General features: G+C 37.0%; 2 protein-coding genes across 8 annotated transcripts in view; one reads left to right on the forward strand and one right to left on the reverse strand.

Moving 5' to 3' along the window:
• Positions 1 to 17,594, reverse strand: part of LOC110128743 (cilia- and flagella-associated protein 44) — a 148,611-nt gene that overhangs the window by 17,325 nt on the left and 113,692 nt on the right. For all 7 annotated transcript variants that reach the window (XR_011487194.1, XM_070465929.1, XM_070465927.1 and 4 more), the window contains 3 exons: positions 3,953 to 4,063; positions 2,067 to 2,197; positions 874 to 990 (listed from right to left, as the gene is read on the reverse strand). Coding sequence is in view for 6 of the 7 variants with exons in the window: in XM_070465929.1 (XP_070322030.1) it covers positions 874 to 990; positions 2,067 to 2,197; positions 3,953 to 4,063 (359 nt within the window). In the remaining variant the exon portion in view is untranslated. The remainder of the gene's footprint in view (positions 1 to 873; positions 991 to 2,066; positions 2,198 to 3,952; positions 4,064 to 17,594) is intronic.
• LOC139034642 (cilia- and flagella-associated protein 44-like) lies at positions 9,379 to 16,908 on the forward strand. The gene is made up of 4 exons (XM_070465884.1): positions 9,379 to 9,411; positions 14,846 to 14,901; positions 15,070 to 15,232; positions 16,774 to 16,908. The coding sequence occupies exons 1-4, from the start codon at positions 9,379 to 9,381 to the stop codon at positions 16,906 to 16,908; spliced, it is 387 nt and encodes a 128-aa protein (XP_070321985.1).

Consider the following 17,594-nt stretch of genomic DNA (forward strand, 5'->3'; position numbering starts at 1 on the left):
AAACTGGTATCAAAATAGACAAAAACCAAAGTAAATATAAAGTCATAGAAAGGGGTGTGCTTCTTTTTCTGTCCCTTGTTAGGTCATGACCTTTGGTCTCCTAACTCTCACCACTGAGGAAGGTAAAAGCAGGAAGCTGCTTTCAAAAAGAAGTCACATTACATCCCTCTGGGACAGCAAATCTTTCCAAAATGACCATGCTGGATATCTACTGCCTAAGGATGGAACAGACATTTCAGGGCTGGAATATTTGGCAAACTGCTACAGTTAATCCAGTTTGGGTCAGGTTAAACAAGATAAATGTAAGGCTGATCCTCGGTTTTTCTTCTCAGATACAGCTCTGTCTCTTTACCTGACAAAATGCATTATAAGGGGCCTTTGCTGATATGATCTCTGCATTTTAATATAAGTTGTAATTCAAGTGGGATATAGAGATGGACAAAGAAAAGGGGGAAAAGTATTTTCCTTTTATCTTAACCTCCCTCATTAACAAGTAAAGAATAAGGGAAGATAATTCTTACACCATTAGTCCACATCTATTTAAAGAAGGTGTGAAAAGTGCCATGTGTCTAAAAGACAAGAAGATTTCAACCTCCAAGCCATTCCTTTAAGTCATAGGCTCCTCATTGCTTCAGACTTGAAGTTATTCAACTTTCAAAGTCATAACAACCACCAGGAAATATACGTGTTTTGATATTATGCTTTGATAACAATCTCAGAAAGGGTAAGAAACGGGGTGTCATTCTGCAGGTAGATGTCTCAGACAAGGACTGCCCTTCTCTCCACCAGTGTCCCATGAATCTTTCTCTGGAAAAGTCTGAGGGTGATGGCTTTTCTGCTTAGAGAGGGTGGGGCAACCTCCAGCCCCATCACCTGGTGGAGCTTCAACGGGATCACAACCAGCAGTTCATTCAGCCGCTGCTGCTTCTCACGTTGATAAGCCTCCAGGGCCTCCTCTGCTGCATTCAGATTAGTTGCCACAGTTTTTACCTGTAGAAAGCCCCAAGTGCGAGATGTTGACAAGATTTGGTGAATATATACCCAAGGTGATAAATGAAGCCATTTGGGGAAGAAGAAAAAATATGAGCTGGATCTGCCTTGTTGGGCTAGATTAAACAGATAATCCCAGACTGCCACCCAGAAGTGTGTATTATTCTCTTTCTGCTAAGTCATGATCTACACCACTTTTTCAATTGTCCCTATGACCCCAGAGTTGTAGAGATTTTGTGAATGAAAATGCAGAAGACGTGTTCCCATCTCCCTTTTATTTTCTGCTGGAAAATCATCTCTCAGCTAGTAGTGTCTCTGTAAGGATGGTTCAAATCTCACTTGGTCATAAGCATCTCAATAAATTAGCGAAGAAAGCCCTTTATGGTAATGAAATTACCAACTACAGTATTTCTAAAGTACATGCCTCATCTCCTAAAATACTTGAAAGTTTTCCAAATCATTTCCTTTCTGCAAGAGGAGAAGCAGCCTACCAAAAACATTTCTGAATATGAGACAAGTGATGCTGCTCTAGGAAAGAGTACCTAAGAGGGAAACTGAGTAGATATGGGAGAAAGAATCAATATAACTGTACCAGAAGTTTAGCTTAGTGGCCTCCCAAAGGGATGCATACCCCTCAGAATGTCAAAGTGATCTACTGGGGTCCAGAAAGAAAAGTGAGTTTCCATATCTATTTATTTTTATCTTATTCTTTTTATTTTCTGTTTTTGAAAATGTTTCATAATACATTAAATATAATTAATATAATAGTTTATGGATATAATTTCTAAATAAATATACATTTATTGTGGGAATATATGTTTCACAATTTTTTTTTTTACTTCCAGAAGTATGTAATCAAAAAAGTTTGCAGGCCAATGATTTAAAAAAAGTTCCAATCATCAAAGGGGCAATGGCCTTCAAAGACATCTGTAAAAGGATGCAACATGGGAAATGTCTCTCTTCTAACAATAAGTCCTAACTCATGCCATTGCTATGAAATGGCAGTATTATGGCCAGAAGGAGGTGTAGCATGTTGGGAAATGATAAACAGACCTGAAAAAGGCAGAAAAACATACTTTTTTTGACAATGTATCATGTTCCTTTTTGAGGTTATCAATCATTTTTTTTTCTTCAACTAAAGCCTCTTCAATGTCCAGCCTTTTCTCCCGAAGTTGAAGGGCCAGTTCAAAGAGACCCATATCACAATCTGAAAAGACAGACAAAACAAAAAAGCAGCTCCATTCATTATAGAATATAGTTATAAGTGTGGACTTTGGGGCTTCAGAATTATTAATGTCCATCTACTCCAGTAAAGTTTCATTACACTCAGGGCTCCAGGTAGAAATTATTAATGGTATTAATAATCATGATAGAGACTTCCCTGCCAGTTCAGTGGCTAAGACTCTGAGCTCCCAATTCATGGGGCTTGGGTTCAATCCCTGGTCAGGGAACTAGATCTTGCGTGCCGAAACAAAGATCAAAGACCTCAGTGCTGCAACTGAGACCCAGAGTAGCTAATATTTAAAAAAAAAATCATGGTAGTGGCTATGATGTTAGTACTGATGTTCTGAACAATGCTCTGAGCCAGGCTTTGTGATGGGTGCTTTATATACCTTAGCTCATTCAAGCCCCACAGGCCCTGCAAGGTCAAAACTATTGTTCCCATTTTACAGGTGATGATCATTAAGTCTAAGAGACGTCACATAGCTGAAATGTGATAGAACAAGATTCAAGTACAGTATCTGTATATTAATTTTCACCCTACCACACTAACAGCCACATTTATCCACGGAGTCATCAATAAAGAATGTGGAAATATAATAGATCACTACAATGGAATCTAGTAATCTTAGTTTCAGCCCTAGTGCTACCACTAACCTAGCCATGAGATTTTGTTTAAGCAGCTTAATCCTGCATTACAATATTTTCTAGCTCTCTTTCACTCACAAATATGATTTTAGAATTATTTTCAAAATCAAAACATGATTTCAACTTTATTTGAAATTAAAATTTGATTTATAATTTATTGAAATATCTAGGAAAATAATTTCAGATCAAGAAGAAATAGTTTTTTCCTATGAATCATTCCTCTGTTGAGACTGTAAAAATATTGGTCTGGACTATAAGAATCTTAAGGCTTCCCTGATAGCTCAGTTGGTAAAGAATTTGCCTGCAATGCAGAAGATCCTGGTTCAATTCCTTGGTCGGGAAGATCCCCAGAGAAGGGATAGGCTACCTACTCCAGTATTCTTGGTCTTTCTTTGTGGCTCAGCTGATAAAGAATCCACCTGCAATGCAGGAGACCTGGGTTTGATCCCTGGGTTGGGAAGATCCCCTGGAGAAGGGAAAGGCTACCCACTCCAGTATTCAGGCCTGTAGAACTCCATGGACTGTATAGTCCATGGGGATGCAAAGAGTTGGACATGACTGAGTGACTTTCACTCACATAAGAATCTTAAGACTCCAAGAATATTTTAGACTGGTTTCACCAGTGAAAACAGTGAATATAAATTGCCAAGAATCTCCAGGAGACATAAAAATTTCCCTTAAAGAAATAAGATAATTTAATGGTTTGGAAAAAAGGGAGAATTTTATAAAAATACACATGTGTATTTTTACATACACACATGTACATACACATACATAAATTTTCTGTTTCTTGGTAAAATGAAACTATCTGCATAATTTATGACTGAATCAACTATAGATTGTCTGCAGATTATTTAATTTGGTACTCATAAACAGCAGCCTCAAGAAATAGGAAGTAAATTGTCTAGAGAGTGCCCAAAAGTATTCATTAGACTATACTTCATGTTTATTATACATGATATAATAGGATATATATATATATATCCTTTCCTTAAATATTATGAGACAATTGAGAAACCAAAAAAGAGGATCTTTTTGGTATTATCATACATAGTCAAACATCACAAAGAATGCACAGTTTTATCCAACTTACTTGTTGGGCAGATAGAATCATCAAAAACCTCATCTTCAGATCCAGACTCATCCTCATCACTCTCCAAGCTGGATTCTTCTTCACTTGATTCTTCACTTTCCTCCTCTTCATCTAAGGAGAGAGAAAAACACTGTTAATATGCAGAGAAGTTCCTGTGTTAAGATAAATCCCAGATTTTAAAAATAAATCATTTTCAATGAGTTAGTTACTAGGAAAACAAGGGGTAAATAAGGAAATTACTCAATATTTTTAGAAGAATTTAAGATAGTTAAGGACAGAGGGACTGCAAACTCAAATGCCCGCAGAAGGTTATGCAATTAATTTCAGTGCATCGAGTCAGAGAGGGGTGAGACCAAGCTGCCAAGCTGCTTGTGCTGTGACCTGCCTAACGCACCCTTGGTTATACAGCATAGTGCCCTGAAAACAGAGAGGATTTTCATAACTTCTCTGAACTAAGTAACACTAGTTATAATCTTAACTTAACCTACTTTTGTGAATATTCATGTCTTACTGTGGAAGTATTAATTTAAATGTTTGATTTCGAGATTCTGCACCAAACCCTGTTGGGGTTGTTAGTTGACAAAGACTCTCCTTTAACCAAACTTGAGTCAGGCTCCTCTGAGTCCTCTGTCTGGTCCTTGACCCATGCGCTGTCCTTGGCCCAATTAGTCGAGTTTTAGCAAGAGTCCTGTTGAGTCAATTTAGTAAAATTCACTACCCTTAATATCTGGTTAAATTCCTTTTTCCTTAGCCTTAATATCATATCACTCTGGCCTGCCTTCAACAAAAATCCTGTTATGTTAGTTTAGCAAAGAATTACCTTACCTCTCAATAATTTTCCATCAACTAACCCCAATCTTACTCCTTGGCTGTAAGTCTCCATTTGCCTTGTATTCAGAGTTGAGCTGATCTCTCTCTTACTATAAAATCCCATGATAGTGGTCCCCTGAATAAAGTCTGCCTTATTGTTCTTTAATAAGTGTCATGAATGATTATTTCTTTAACAATATCATATCATGTTTAACATGTTTTATAAAATATAAATTTTTTGAATACTAAAATATATCTGTTCCCAAGAATTTTAGATAAGGATTGTATGCCTCTTCCACTCAACTCTACTCCATTTTCTTTTAAAACACTTTGAGTCCATGTATGAACAATTAACGGTTTCTATTTTATGGAACATCAAAATATATGAAGTTAAGAAGTGGACCTCATACTCACTAGGAAACTTCTTAAATTAAGATGTCTCTTAAAATTACTGTTAGTGATCTGTACCAGCTTATGAAATAAATCAACAATGTTTATAAATAGGCTTTAAAATTCTTACACAGATGTCTGCTTTCAGGAAGATGAAGTAGATCTACTTCCCCTATTCCTCCCACTAAATACAGCTAAAACCCCTGGACATTAAATATAAAATGAACACAAGATAACTCTGAGAAGTGGAAAGGAGGAGACAGATCTACTATGCACTTCGAATCCCGAGGAACAACACTGTGGTGATTTCCTTGGATTTTCTTTTTGCCATATATATCTCTGAGGTGAAGAAGACTAAGTCAGTCTAACCTGAAACACCAACAGGTAGAGACACAGAAAGGCCCAATCAGAACTTGCTCTCTCTAGCCAAATGACCAGGAAAGAGGCAGATTAGCTACACAGAAAACTTGAAGAAAGACCACACAAAAATACTGTGATCCACCAGCCCAGGTTGGATGCATGAGACAAGTGCTCAGGGTTGGTGCACTGGGAAGACCCAGAGGGATCAGGGGGAGAGGGTGGTGAGAGGGGGGATCAGGATGGGGAATACATGTAAATCCATGGCTGATTCATGTCAATGTATGGCAAAAACCACTACAATATTATAATTAGCCTCCAACTAATAAAAATAAATGGAAAAAAAAATACTGTGATCCCACTCACACCCATGTTGGCAAAGGCCTAATGGAGCCTAGACAAGCCAAAACAATTCACACAAAACAGTACAATGTACATTATTTGCAAGTGCTCACAGAATATACCCTTGCCAAGCTGTAATGAGGACCCCACCATTCCAGCTAGGATGGTGTCAGAAAAGGTCAAGTAAGGAGTCAAGATATTTATTCTTTCTGAGGGTAACCAGTCCTGTTACCCACCAACCACCAAGATGTCTGTGGCAATCACAGTCTGGACCTGCATTCTCAGATGGCAGTAATAAGGTTCTCTTCATCCTTCCTGAAGAGGTGGTGTCAGAAGAGACCTGGTGGGGAGTCAGGACTTCTACCATTGCCCAGAGGTGCCAAGGCCTTCCCCACCATGTTGTCAGTAGAGACTCTGTGAGGAGCTAGACCTCCCATCTGCACACGGAAGTAACAAGGAGATCTCCCTTCCCTTTGGTGACAATAAAATGTGAGTACCTCCATGTGGCAATAAGGAGGAGGCACCCATTCCTTCCTCAGACAGAACAGTGTTAGAGAAAGCCAAGTAAACCAGAAGATTTAAATAAGATACAGAGTCTAATACATAATATGAAAGTGTCTAGGTTTTAGCTGAAAGTCATACCAAGAACCAGACAGATCTCTAACTGAATGAAAAAAGACAATCAATAAATGTTAACACCAAGATGACAGAAACAGAATTATCTGACAAAGTATTTTAAACAAGAAGGATAAAAATGCTTCAGTGAGCAATTATGAACACACTTGAAGCAATGAAAAAACAGAATGCCTGAAAGATATAAAGTCTCAGACTTTTTATTTATTTATATAAGGAAAAAGTAAATGGAAATTTTAGAAGTGAAAAATACAATGATAAAAACTAAGGGATGGGGTCAACAGTAGAATAGAAGGGAAGAAAAATAAATCCATGAACTTGAAGGTAGAAAAATAGGAATTAGTCAATCTGAACCATAAAAGGAAAACAAACTGAAACGAACAAAACCCAAACACCAGAGCCTCAGGGGCCAATGGGATCATAATGAAAAGTTTAACAGTCATGCCATCAGAGTGCCATGAAGGAGTCAGGAAAGAGGAGGTCTTTAAATGGACTTGAAGAAATAATGACTGAAAACTTCCCAAATTGGGCAAAGTACATAAACCTACAGATTAAAGAACTTGAATGTATTCCAAAGAGGATAATTCCAAAATCAACACTAAATCACATAACAGTCAAACTTCTGAAAACTAAAGAACACTGAAGGCAAAGAAAGAAAAGTGATACTTCACCTACAGAGGATAAGCAATTTGAATATCAGAGGGCTTCTCACCAGAAACCATGGTGACCAGAAGGAAGAGGCACAGTATTTTTCAAATGTTAAAAGAAATATCAATCTAGAATACTACATCCAATGAAAATGCCTTTCAGAAAAAGAGGGGAAATCAAGACATACTTAGATTATGGGAAAAAATTTTTTAATTGCCACCAGTATACCCTCCCTAAAAGAACGGATAAAGGAAATTCTTTAAACAGAGGGAATTTTTTCTTTTTAAAAAACGAAATATTGAATAAAAATATGGATAAAGCCTATATGGTTAGGCTTTCCCCCAAGTGTTTAAATTGTGTTTAATAATTGAAGCAAAAATTATAACATTGTCTGATATGGTTCCAGATGTATGCAGAGGAAATATTTAAGACAATCAAATGATAAATGAGGAAGAAATTGGGATATAAAGGTAGGTAAGGATTCTATACATGACTTAAATTGGTAAAATAATGACACTGGTGGAGTGGGATAAATTATATATAATATAGAGAGCAACCACTTAAAAAGTTATACAAAGAGATACATTCAAAAGTGCTCAGTTCAGCTCAGTTGCTCAGTTGTGTCTGACTCTTTGTGACCCCATGGACTGCAGCACAACAGACCTCCCTGTCCATCACCAACTCCTGGAGTTTACTCAAGCTCATGTCCATTGAGTCGGTGATGCCATCCAACCATCTAATCCTCTGTCGTCCCCTTCTCCTCCCACCTTCAATACTTCCCAGCATCAGAGTCTTTTCAAAAGAGTCAGTTCCTTGCATCAAGTGGCCAAAGTATTGGAGTTTCAGCTTCAGCATCAGTCGTTCCAATGAATATTCAGGACTGATTTCCTTTAGGATGGACTGGTTGGGTCTCCTTGCTGTTCAAGGGACTCTCAAGAGTCTTCTCCAACACCACAGTTCAAAAGCATCAATTCTTTGGCACTCAGCTTTCTTTATAAGTCCAACTCTCATGTCTATACATGACTACTGTAAAAAGTGCTAGAGGAAATTAAAATGGAATCCTAAAAAATGTTCGACTGACCCACAGGAAGACAGGAAAAAGAAAAGAGACAAAACAGATAAAAAATAAAATAGCGGACTTAAACCCGAATAGATAAAATGTAAGTGATTCAATACACCAATTAAAAGACAGAGTGGATGAAAAACATTATTCAGCCATATGCTACCAGAAATTCACTTCTAATGCAACTATATAGTCAAGCCGAAATTAAAAGGAGGGAAAAATATATCATACAACTATTAATAAAAGCAAAGCAGGAATGACTAATAATAATATAGTATAAAATGGACTTCAGAGCAAGGAAAATTACCTAACACAGAGAAAGACATTAAATAATGATAAATACGCCAATCTACCAAGAAAACATAGAAATCTTAACAGTGAATGCATAAAACAACAGAAATATGGGAAGTAAAAACTGATAAAAATGAGAGGAGAAATAGATAAATCCATTAATGAATTTGGAGACCTCCATACCCCAACTCAACATTTGATGCAACAACCATACAGAAAATCAACCATCAATCAACAGAATCTAACTGACAGTAATAGAACATGTCACACAAAACAGTACAACATATCATACATTCTTTGCAAATGCTCACAGAACATACATCAAGATAGATATGTCAGACCGTAAAACAAATCTCAACAACTAAAAAAGAATTGAAATCACACAAAATGTGTTCTCTGACCACAATCGAATCAACTAGAAATCAATAACAGAAAGATAACAGGAAAATCTCAAAACACTTGGACCTAAACAACACACTTCTATATAATCCATGGAATCCAAAAGTAACAATGTAAATTTTAAAACTACACTGTCCAGAATGTAAATGAAAATGAACTTCAAGTTTTGTAGAATACAATTAAAGCAGTGCTGAGAGAGAAATTTATAGTACTAAATTAGAAAAGAGAATAAATTCTCAAGTCAGTGATTTAAGCTCACACCTGAAAACCTAAAAAACAGGAGTACAAAATAAACCCAAAGCAAGCAGAAGGAAGGTAATAGTAAAGATAAGAACAGAAAGCAATAAAATTGACAGCAGAAAACAGAGAAAATCACTTATACAAAGAGCTGACTTGTTCTCAAAAAAATCAGTTGAATTGACAAACCTCTAGTAAAACAGCAAAAAAAAAAAAAAAAAAAAGGAATATAAGAAACAAGGTACCAATATCGAGAATGCAACAGACACTATTACTAAAGACCCTGCAGGTATTAAAAGGATAGCAAGGAAATACAATGAGCATCTCTATGCACATAAATTGGCAATTTAAATGAAACAGACCAATTCCACAAAAAATACAAATTACCACAACCCACCCAATATAAAGGAGATAATGTGAATAGTTCTGTAACTATTAAAAACTTTGAAATTCTAATTTTAAAACTACCTTGAAGAAATCTCTTGGCCCAAATAGTTTCACTGGAGAACTCTACCAAACATTTAAAGAATTGCCATAAATTCTATACAGTATCTTCCAGAAAAATCAGAAAGGGGAGTTGTTTAGTCACTAAGTCATGCCCAACCCTTTGTGACCAATGGACTATAGCCTGCCAGGCTCCTCTGTCTATGGAATTCTCCAATTAAGAATACTGGAGTGGGTTGCCATTTCCTTCACCAAAAAAGGGGAGACGACTTCCCAATTCATATTTTGAAGCTAGTATTCTCCTGATACTCAAAACCAAATATAGCATAAAGACAGTACAGTGATCCTCATGAATATAGACATAAAATTTTTAAATCTATATTTTATTGAAGGATAATTGCTTTATAGATTTTGTTGTTTTCTACCAAACCGCCACATGAATCAGCAATAGATATACATATATCCGCTCCCTTTTGAAACTCCCTCCCATTTCCCTCCCCATCCCACCCCTCTAGATTGATACAGAGCCCCTGTTTGAGTTTCCTGAGTCATACAGCAAATTCCTGTTGGTTATCAATTTTACATATGGTAATGTAAGTTTCTGCCGTGAGCCGTTATGGGGGGGTCCCGCCCGTGATGAGGTCATGAAGAAAATACAGGGCAGGCAAGGCCATCCGGGACCCCATCCATGACGAGGTCACGAGGGAAAAAACCTGACAGGCAAGGCCGTCTAGGATAAGGGACCCTCCAGGTTGGCCTCGGCCTCTACCCCACCCTGTATCCTCCTCCCTTTTCTGCTGTTGTTCTTGCTTGCCCTGCTGCAGATTCTTGTGTTGCCTGCCGAGAGCTCTCCTGCTCCTCTTTCACTGAATGAAGACCAACTTAAAACCCTAATTAATAAATCTCCTGGACGCTGGTACCCTACAAAGGGGCCAGGGATGAAGGAAATGCTTCCATTCAAATATTTTGCTGGCATTCTGGCTTGTTTAATAAATGTGTGATCTCATTGCACAAACTGCTCTTGATTGTTCTAAACATCCTAAACACAGTACGCTAACAAAATAAACTATTAAGCATAGGCCCCTCCGCGGGGTGAGAAAAGCTCCACAAATATGATAGCCACAAATGTGCCTAATAGAAAATACTTTAGATAGAGATTAGCTGGCGACTTCTTGCAGGTAGTTAACTTTTAGACTAAGAGCCTGTTTTGTGCCATATCTGCTGTTTCTGCAGGCCTTCGCATTTCTGTTCTGTAAAAAATGTAATCCTATCTAGTTCCCATAGAGATGACACTTATTAGAAAGAAAATAGATTAATTATAAGAAAAACAGGGTCGGCTACTGAAGTTGCTTAAGTCACACCAGGTGCAAGCCATAAAATGTTAGCAAGCCTGAAGGCCAAATGATAAGAAAGACTCTTGTAAGTGAAAAAGTATGTGGGTGACATCCTGTTTCTGTTGAAGGTTAGGTTGCTGTAATGTTTTGAGATGCCCTGTGTGTAAGCAATATGCACTTCCCCCCCAAAAGATGTTGTTAAGGGTATAAAGGAGCCATGCAAAAATAAACTTCAGACTTAGCCCCGAGCTTTGTCTCACTCTCTCTCTCATTCGCCGACGTCGTTCATCCTGAGGGTTCCCCTGGATCCTGCTGGGGCTGGACCCCGGCAAGTTTCCATGTTACTCTTTCCATACATCTCACCCTCTCCTCCCCTCTCCCCATGTCCATAAGTCTGTTTCTCCACTGTTGCCCTGTAAATAAATTCTTCAGTACCATTTTTCTAGATTCCATATATGTGTATTAGAGTATGTATCTTTCTCTTTCTGACTCACTTCACTCTGTACAATAGGTTCTAGGTTCATCCACCTCATCAGAAGGGACTCAAATGTGTTCCTTTTTGTGGCTGAGTAATATTCCATTACGTATATGTACCATAACTTCTTTATCCATTCATCTGTCGATGGACATCTAGGTTGCTTCCATGTTCTAGTATTGTAAATAGTGCTGCAATGAGCAGTGGAATACATGTGACTTTTTCAATTTTGGTTTCCTTAGAGTATATGCCTAGGAGTGGGATTGCTGGGTCATATGGTGGTTTTATTCCTAGTTTTTAAGGAATCTCCATACCGTCTTCCATAGTGGCTGTATCAATTTACATTCCCAACAGCTCAAGAGTGGTCCCTTTTCTCCAGCATTTACCATTTGTAGACTTTTTGATGATGGCCATTTTGACTGATGTGAGGTGATATCTCATTGTAGTTTTGATTTGCATTTCCCTAATAATGAGCAATGTTGAGCATCTTTTCATGTGTTTGTTAGTGATCTATATGTCTTCTTTGGAGAAATGTCTGTTTAGGTATTTTTCCCACTTTTTGATCGGGTTGTTTGCTTTTCTGGCATTGAGTTATATGAGCTGCTTGTATATTTTGAAAGTTAATTCTTTGTCAGTTGTTTCATTTACTATTATTTTCTCCCATTCTGAGGATTGTCTTTTCACTCTGAGTATAGTTTCATTTGCTGTGCCAAAGCTTTTAAGTTTAATCAGGTCCCACTTGTTTACTTTTGTTTTTATTTCCATTACTCTAGAATGTGGGTCATAGATTTGATTTATGTCATCGAGTGTCTGCCTATGCTTTCCTCTAAGAGTTTTATAGTTTCTGGTCTTACATTTAGGTCTTCAATCCATTTTGAGTTTATCTTTGTACATGGCATTAGGAAGTGTTCTAATTTCATTGTTTTACATGTAGCTGTCCAGTTTTCCCAGCACCATTTATTGAAGAGGCTGTCTTTGCCCCATTGTATATTCTTTTCTCCTTCGTCAAAAATAAGGTGTGCAAGCATTTATTTCTGGGCTTTCTATCTTGTTCCATTGTCTATACTTCTGTTTTTCTGCTAGTACCATACTGTCTTTTGTTGTTGTTGTTGTTGTTGTTATTTTTGGTTTTTTTTTTCCATTTATTAGTTGGAGGCTAATTACTTTACATCATTACAGTAGTTTTTGTCATACATTGAAATGAATTAGCCATGGATTTACATGTATTCCCCATCCTGGTCCCCCCTCCCACCTCCCTCTCCACCCGATCCCTCTGGGTCTTCCCAGTGCACCAGGCCTGAGCACTTGTCTCATGCATCCAACCTGGACTGGTGATCTGTTTCACCCTAGATAATATACATGTTTCGATGTTGTTCTCTTGAAACATCCCACCCTCGCCTTCTCCCAGAGTCCACAAGTCTGTTCTATACATCTGTGTCTCTTTTTCTGTTTTGCATATAGGGTTATCGTTACCATCTTTCTAAATTCCATATATATGTGTTAGTATACTGTAATGGTCTTTATCTTTCTGGCTTACTTCGCTCTGTATAATGGGCTCCAGTTTCATCCATCTCATTAGAACTGATTCAAATGAATTCTTTTTAATGGCTGAGTAATATTCCATGGTGTATATGTACCACAGCTTCCTCATCCATTCATCTGCTGATGGGCATCTAGGTTGCTTCCATGTCCTGGCTATTATAAACAGTGCTGCGATGAACATTGGGGTGCATGTGTCTCTTTCAGATCTGGTTTCCTCAGTGTGTATGCCCAGAAGTGGGATTGCTGGGTCATATGGCAGTTCTATTTCCAGCTTTTTAAGAAATCTTCACACTGTTTTCCATAGTGGCTGTACTAATTTGCATTCCCACCAACAGTGTAAGAGGGTTCCCTTTTCTCCACACCCTCTCCAGCATTTACTGCTTGTAGACTTTTGGATAGCAGCCATCCTGACTGGCGTGTAATGGTACCTCATTGTGGTTTTGATTTGCATTTCTCTGATAATGAGTGATGTTGAGCATCTTTTAAGTGTTTGTTAGCCATCTGTATGTCTTCCTTGGAGAAATGTCTGTTGAGTTCTTTGGCCCATTTTTTGATTGGGTCATTTATTTTTCTGGAGTTGAGCTGGAGGAGTTGCTTGTATATTTTTGAGATTAATCCTTTGTCTGTTGCTTCATTTGCTATTATCTTCTCCCAATCTGAGGGCTGTCTTTTCACCTTGCTTATAGTTTCCTTTGTTGTGCAAAAGCTTTTAAGTTTCATTAGGTCCCATTTGTTTATTTTTGCTTTTATTTCTAAAATTCTGGGATGTGGGTCATAGAGCATCCTGCTGTGATTCATGGATTGGAAGAATCAATATTGTCAAAATGGCTATACTACCCAAAGCAATCTATAGATTCAATGCAATCCCTATCAAACTACCAACGGTATTTTTCACAGAACTAGAACAAATAATTTCACAATTTGTATGGAAGTACAAAAAACCTCGAATAGCCAAAGTAACCTTGAGAAAGAAGCATGGAACTGGAGGAATCAACCTGCCTGACTTCAGGCTACACTACAAAGCCACAGTCATCAAGACAGTATGGTACTGGCACAAAGACAGAAATATAGATTAATGGAACAAAATAGAAAGCCCAGAGATAAATCCATGCACCTATGGACACCTTATCTTTGACAAAGGAGTCAAGAATATACAATGGAAAAAAGACAACCTCTTTAACAAGTGGTGCTGGGAAAACTGGTCAACCACCTGTAAAAGAATGAAACTAGAACACTTTCTAACACCATACACAAAAATAAACTCAAAATGGATTAAAGATCTAAATGTAAGACCAGAAACTATAAAACTCCTAGAGGAGAACATAGGCCTAAGACATTTTTAAGCACAGAACCTCTATTAAACCAAGTACTTTTAAGTGATTTACTTCATAGTACTTCTTAATTTAAGCTTCCTTTCTAAAGGAGAGTCATATTTCTGATTTCATATCCTTCTCAAGGAGAGGGATTATATTATTCTGTGTATTTCCCACTGAATGTTTTTGGTAAGGTCAAGTGAAACACTTAGAATTTTTAAAATATATGTATTTGAAATTTTTCATTGCATATGCATGAGGTATTTTGAAGGAAATCAAAACATGTATGAAAGGAATATGCTTTTTAAAAAAGTATTTGAAAATAAATGACCTTGAGGATTTCTTTTGCTGTATTTTTGTTAGTAACACATGAATATCAATAATTCCTATTTAGAAGTGGAATGTGATGATATTAACATTTTGCATACATGGGATTGGGTTTCTTTTTCTCTTTATCCCTTTAACTGAAGTAAAAACAAATATAAATTTTTCCCTGGTTTATTTTTTTGTGAAAGTACTCTCCAGGCCTCCAAAACCCTTGATTTACTACTTATTGAGTCTTTTAAGGGAAATATACAATTTAAAGGGGCTAACCTTTCATTCCTTCTCCTACAGTTTGGAATAGAAACAGAGCCAATTCCAGAAGATATTGAAGATTCTAAAGCCTACAGGTATGGGGATTTTTGATCAATACCTACTAGGTCTGGGCTTTTGCAAAACACATCAACATTTTAACAAAGCTGGCCAAGCTGAATGAGTTTCCAAATTATTAGATACTAGTTTTCTTTTTGCTATTTCTATATTAAAGATATGTTATCTTTTTAAATTTCTATTTTCAGTATTGAGAATGCCAGAAGAAAAAGAGAACATGACAAGTTAATGAAAGAAGTAGAAGAAATCAAGGCTGGAAAGAGAGAACAGATCAAAGCTTTAAGAAATCAATTACAGAAACTACTACAGATGAATGAAGAATTACCCAAACATATGCAGTTTAAACGGACAGTAAGCCTCAAATAAATTTGATTTTAATTTTAACATATACTGTTTCTGAATCAAGACTGCTATTTGACCAACAAGTAGGAACACTTAAAGCCATCTTTAAATTTCCCTTACCTGGCTGGTCAGTGTTTTGGCAGCAGCTAAACTACTATAGAACTTGTCACACAAGTTGGTTTGGATGTAGATGAGTCTCTTTGTACAAAGTTTACTTTTGGATTTAGCTAATTCACATGCTTTTGGTAATAAGATAAATATAAATTTGAATCTGGTTATCAATCCTTATCATACCTAACCAAGTTATCTGTTGGATAGGCACATACTATATAATTTGATTCTCTCTGATTTCTTTTGTACAATTCACCATCTCTGTTGAAAAGATAAAAGCTGCTTCATCCACAAAGTTACTAAAAAATAACAGTATATTTGTAGCTATGGGAACAGTCACCAGATTAAGCTGATTTTTTATTAAATTTTTCTCTTGTGCTTTATTGACAACCCCTTCTGAGCCACCAGGTAAGCCCAAAAAAGCTTCTTGGTGTGACCCAAATGGGACAACCACTTCTATCTGTTAGTAATTATTTTTCCCCATTTTTTGTTATCTTAAATGCAATTACTATCAAGAGCCTAATCAAATAAAAGCTCAGAATTTATTTTCTTGACTATACCCATGGATTACCCAGTCCTATAATTCTAGAAGCACTTAGCCAATTTCATTAAAAAAAAAATTGGTGAAATCACATTGATAAACTCATATTGGTGAAAAGACCAACTTAATGGTTAAAAGATGTTTGTTATTATACTAATAAAAGGGTTGACACTTGCAGAATATGGGTGACTTAATCCAAAATAAAGAACAACTGAGGCAAATTCTGTGGCTGATCATTTTATATACATCATTACTAGAAGCCCCAACACATCTGGAAAAAATAATTACTTGCAATTTAGTGTGAATGAGGGCCCTGTTATTTTTCCAGTAGTGAAGTAAAGAAACATGAGGTCCCTAAGTATCCTCATGGGGAAAATGACCCCTTTGGTGAAGAATATTCAAGCCAGACTTGGTTTTATCAGCAAGTCCCCAAAGACATTATGGCCTTTCCTAGGTGGGGTCACATGGGAGGGGAGGTTCAGCTGATGAACATGTGCCATGAACTTCTACCCTGTGCACAGCTAGTTGTGTAATAGTAGTTGCTTTGGGATAGAGAGAGTTCTTTTTTTTTTTTTTTTAACTTGGTACACTCTGCAAATGTTCTATTGACATTCATTGCTTTTTATTATGGGACAAATCTTTCAATATGTAACTCTGTTTTCATCATTGTTAATTATTTCTGAGAACTTTTCTCCATATTTTGTGACAGTAAAATCAGTCTGTGGTTTCTAGAATGAGAGAGTTTATGATATTTAGGAGAGAGTTATGATGTTGGAATGGAGGAGTTATGCATGGAATGGAGGACAAACCTTAAATATCTATATTTATGTATGAAATAGGATTGCTAAAGTCCATTGATAAAAGTACCCTTTTGGTGAACAAGTCTACTTATCTGCAGGATTTTGATCTAGATTCCAAAATTCGTGCTGAGATTGGAAAGAAAACAGCTAATAAAATTCAACGAGTGGAAAAGGAATTGGCTTGGGAAAAGGAGAAACACCAGCTTGGCCTAAAGAAGCTACAGAATAGGTAAGATCCATGTTTCCTGCAAATCAAGATGTTTATGAACAGATATTTGAATAAAGTAGTTTCCAGTGGTTTTATGGAAGTGGTCAGATAGTCGGTCTCCTACAGTACATACTAATTCCTAAAACTCAAGTAATCCTCTCTTCACTGTTGCTGTCTCCCTGAGCTCATTCCTTTCTCATTTACTGCAAATTTTTTTTTAATTAGTTGGAGGCTAATTACTTTACATCATTACAGTAGTTTTTGTTATACATTGAAATGAATTAGCCATGGATTTACATGTATTCCCCATCCCGGTCCCCCCTCCCACCTCCCTCTCCACCCGATCCCTCTGGGTCTTCCCAGTGCACCAGGCCTGAGCACTTGTCTCATGCACCCAACCTGGGCTCGTGATCTGTTTCACCCTAGATAATATACATGTTTCAATGCTGTTCTCTTGAAACATCCCACCCTCGCCTTCTCCCAGAGTCCACAAGTCTGTTCTATACATCTGAGTCTCTTTTTCTGTTTTGCATATAGGGTTATCGTTACCATCTTTCTAAATTCCATATATATGTGTTAGTATACTGTAATGGTCTTTATCTTTCTGGCTTACTTCGCTCTGTATAATGGGCTCCAGTTTCATCCATCTCATTAGAACTGATTCAAATGAATTCTTTTTAATGGCTGAGTAATATTCCATGGTGTATATGT

The sequence above is a fragment of the Odocoileus virginianus genome, chromosome 4 (genome assembly GCF_023699985.2).
Source record: "Odocoileus virginianus isolate 20LAN1187 ecotype Illinois chromosome 4, Ovbor_1.2, whole genome shotgun sequence".
Lineage (NCBI taxonomy): Eukaryota > Metazoa > Chordata > Mammalia > Artiodactyla > Cervidae > Odocoileus > Odocoileus virginianus.

Excerpts from the sequence above, each read along its gene's own strand:
- LOC139034642 (XM_070465884.1), top strand. The coding sequence starts at position 9,379 with ATGCAACAGACACTATTACTAAAGACCCTGCAG. Across the intron at positions 14,902-15,069 it reads GAAGATTCTAAAGCCTACAG|TATTGAGAATGCCAGAAGAA; the intron begins GTATGGGGATTT and ends TTCTATTTTCAG. Across the intron at positions 15,233-16,773 it reads ATATGCAGTTTAAACGGACA|GATTTTGATCTAGATTCCAA; the intron begins GTAAGCCTCAAA and ends ACTTATCTGCAG.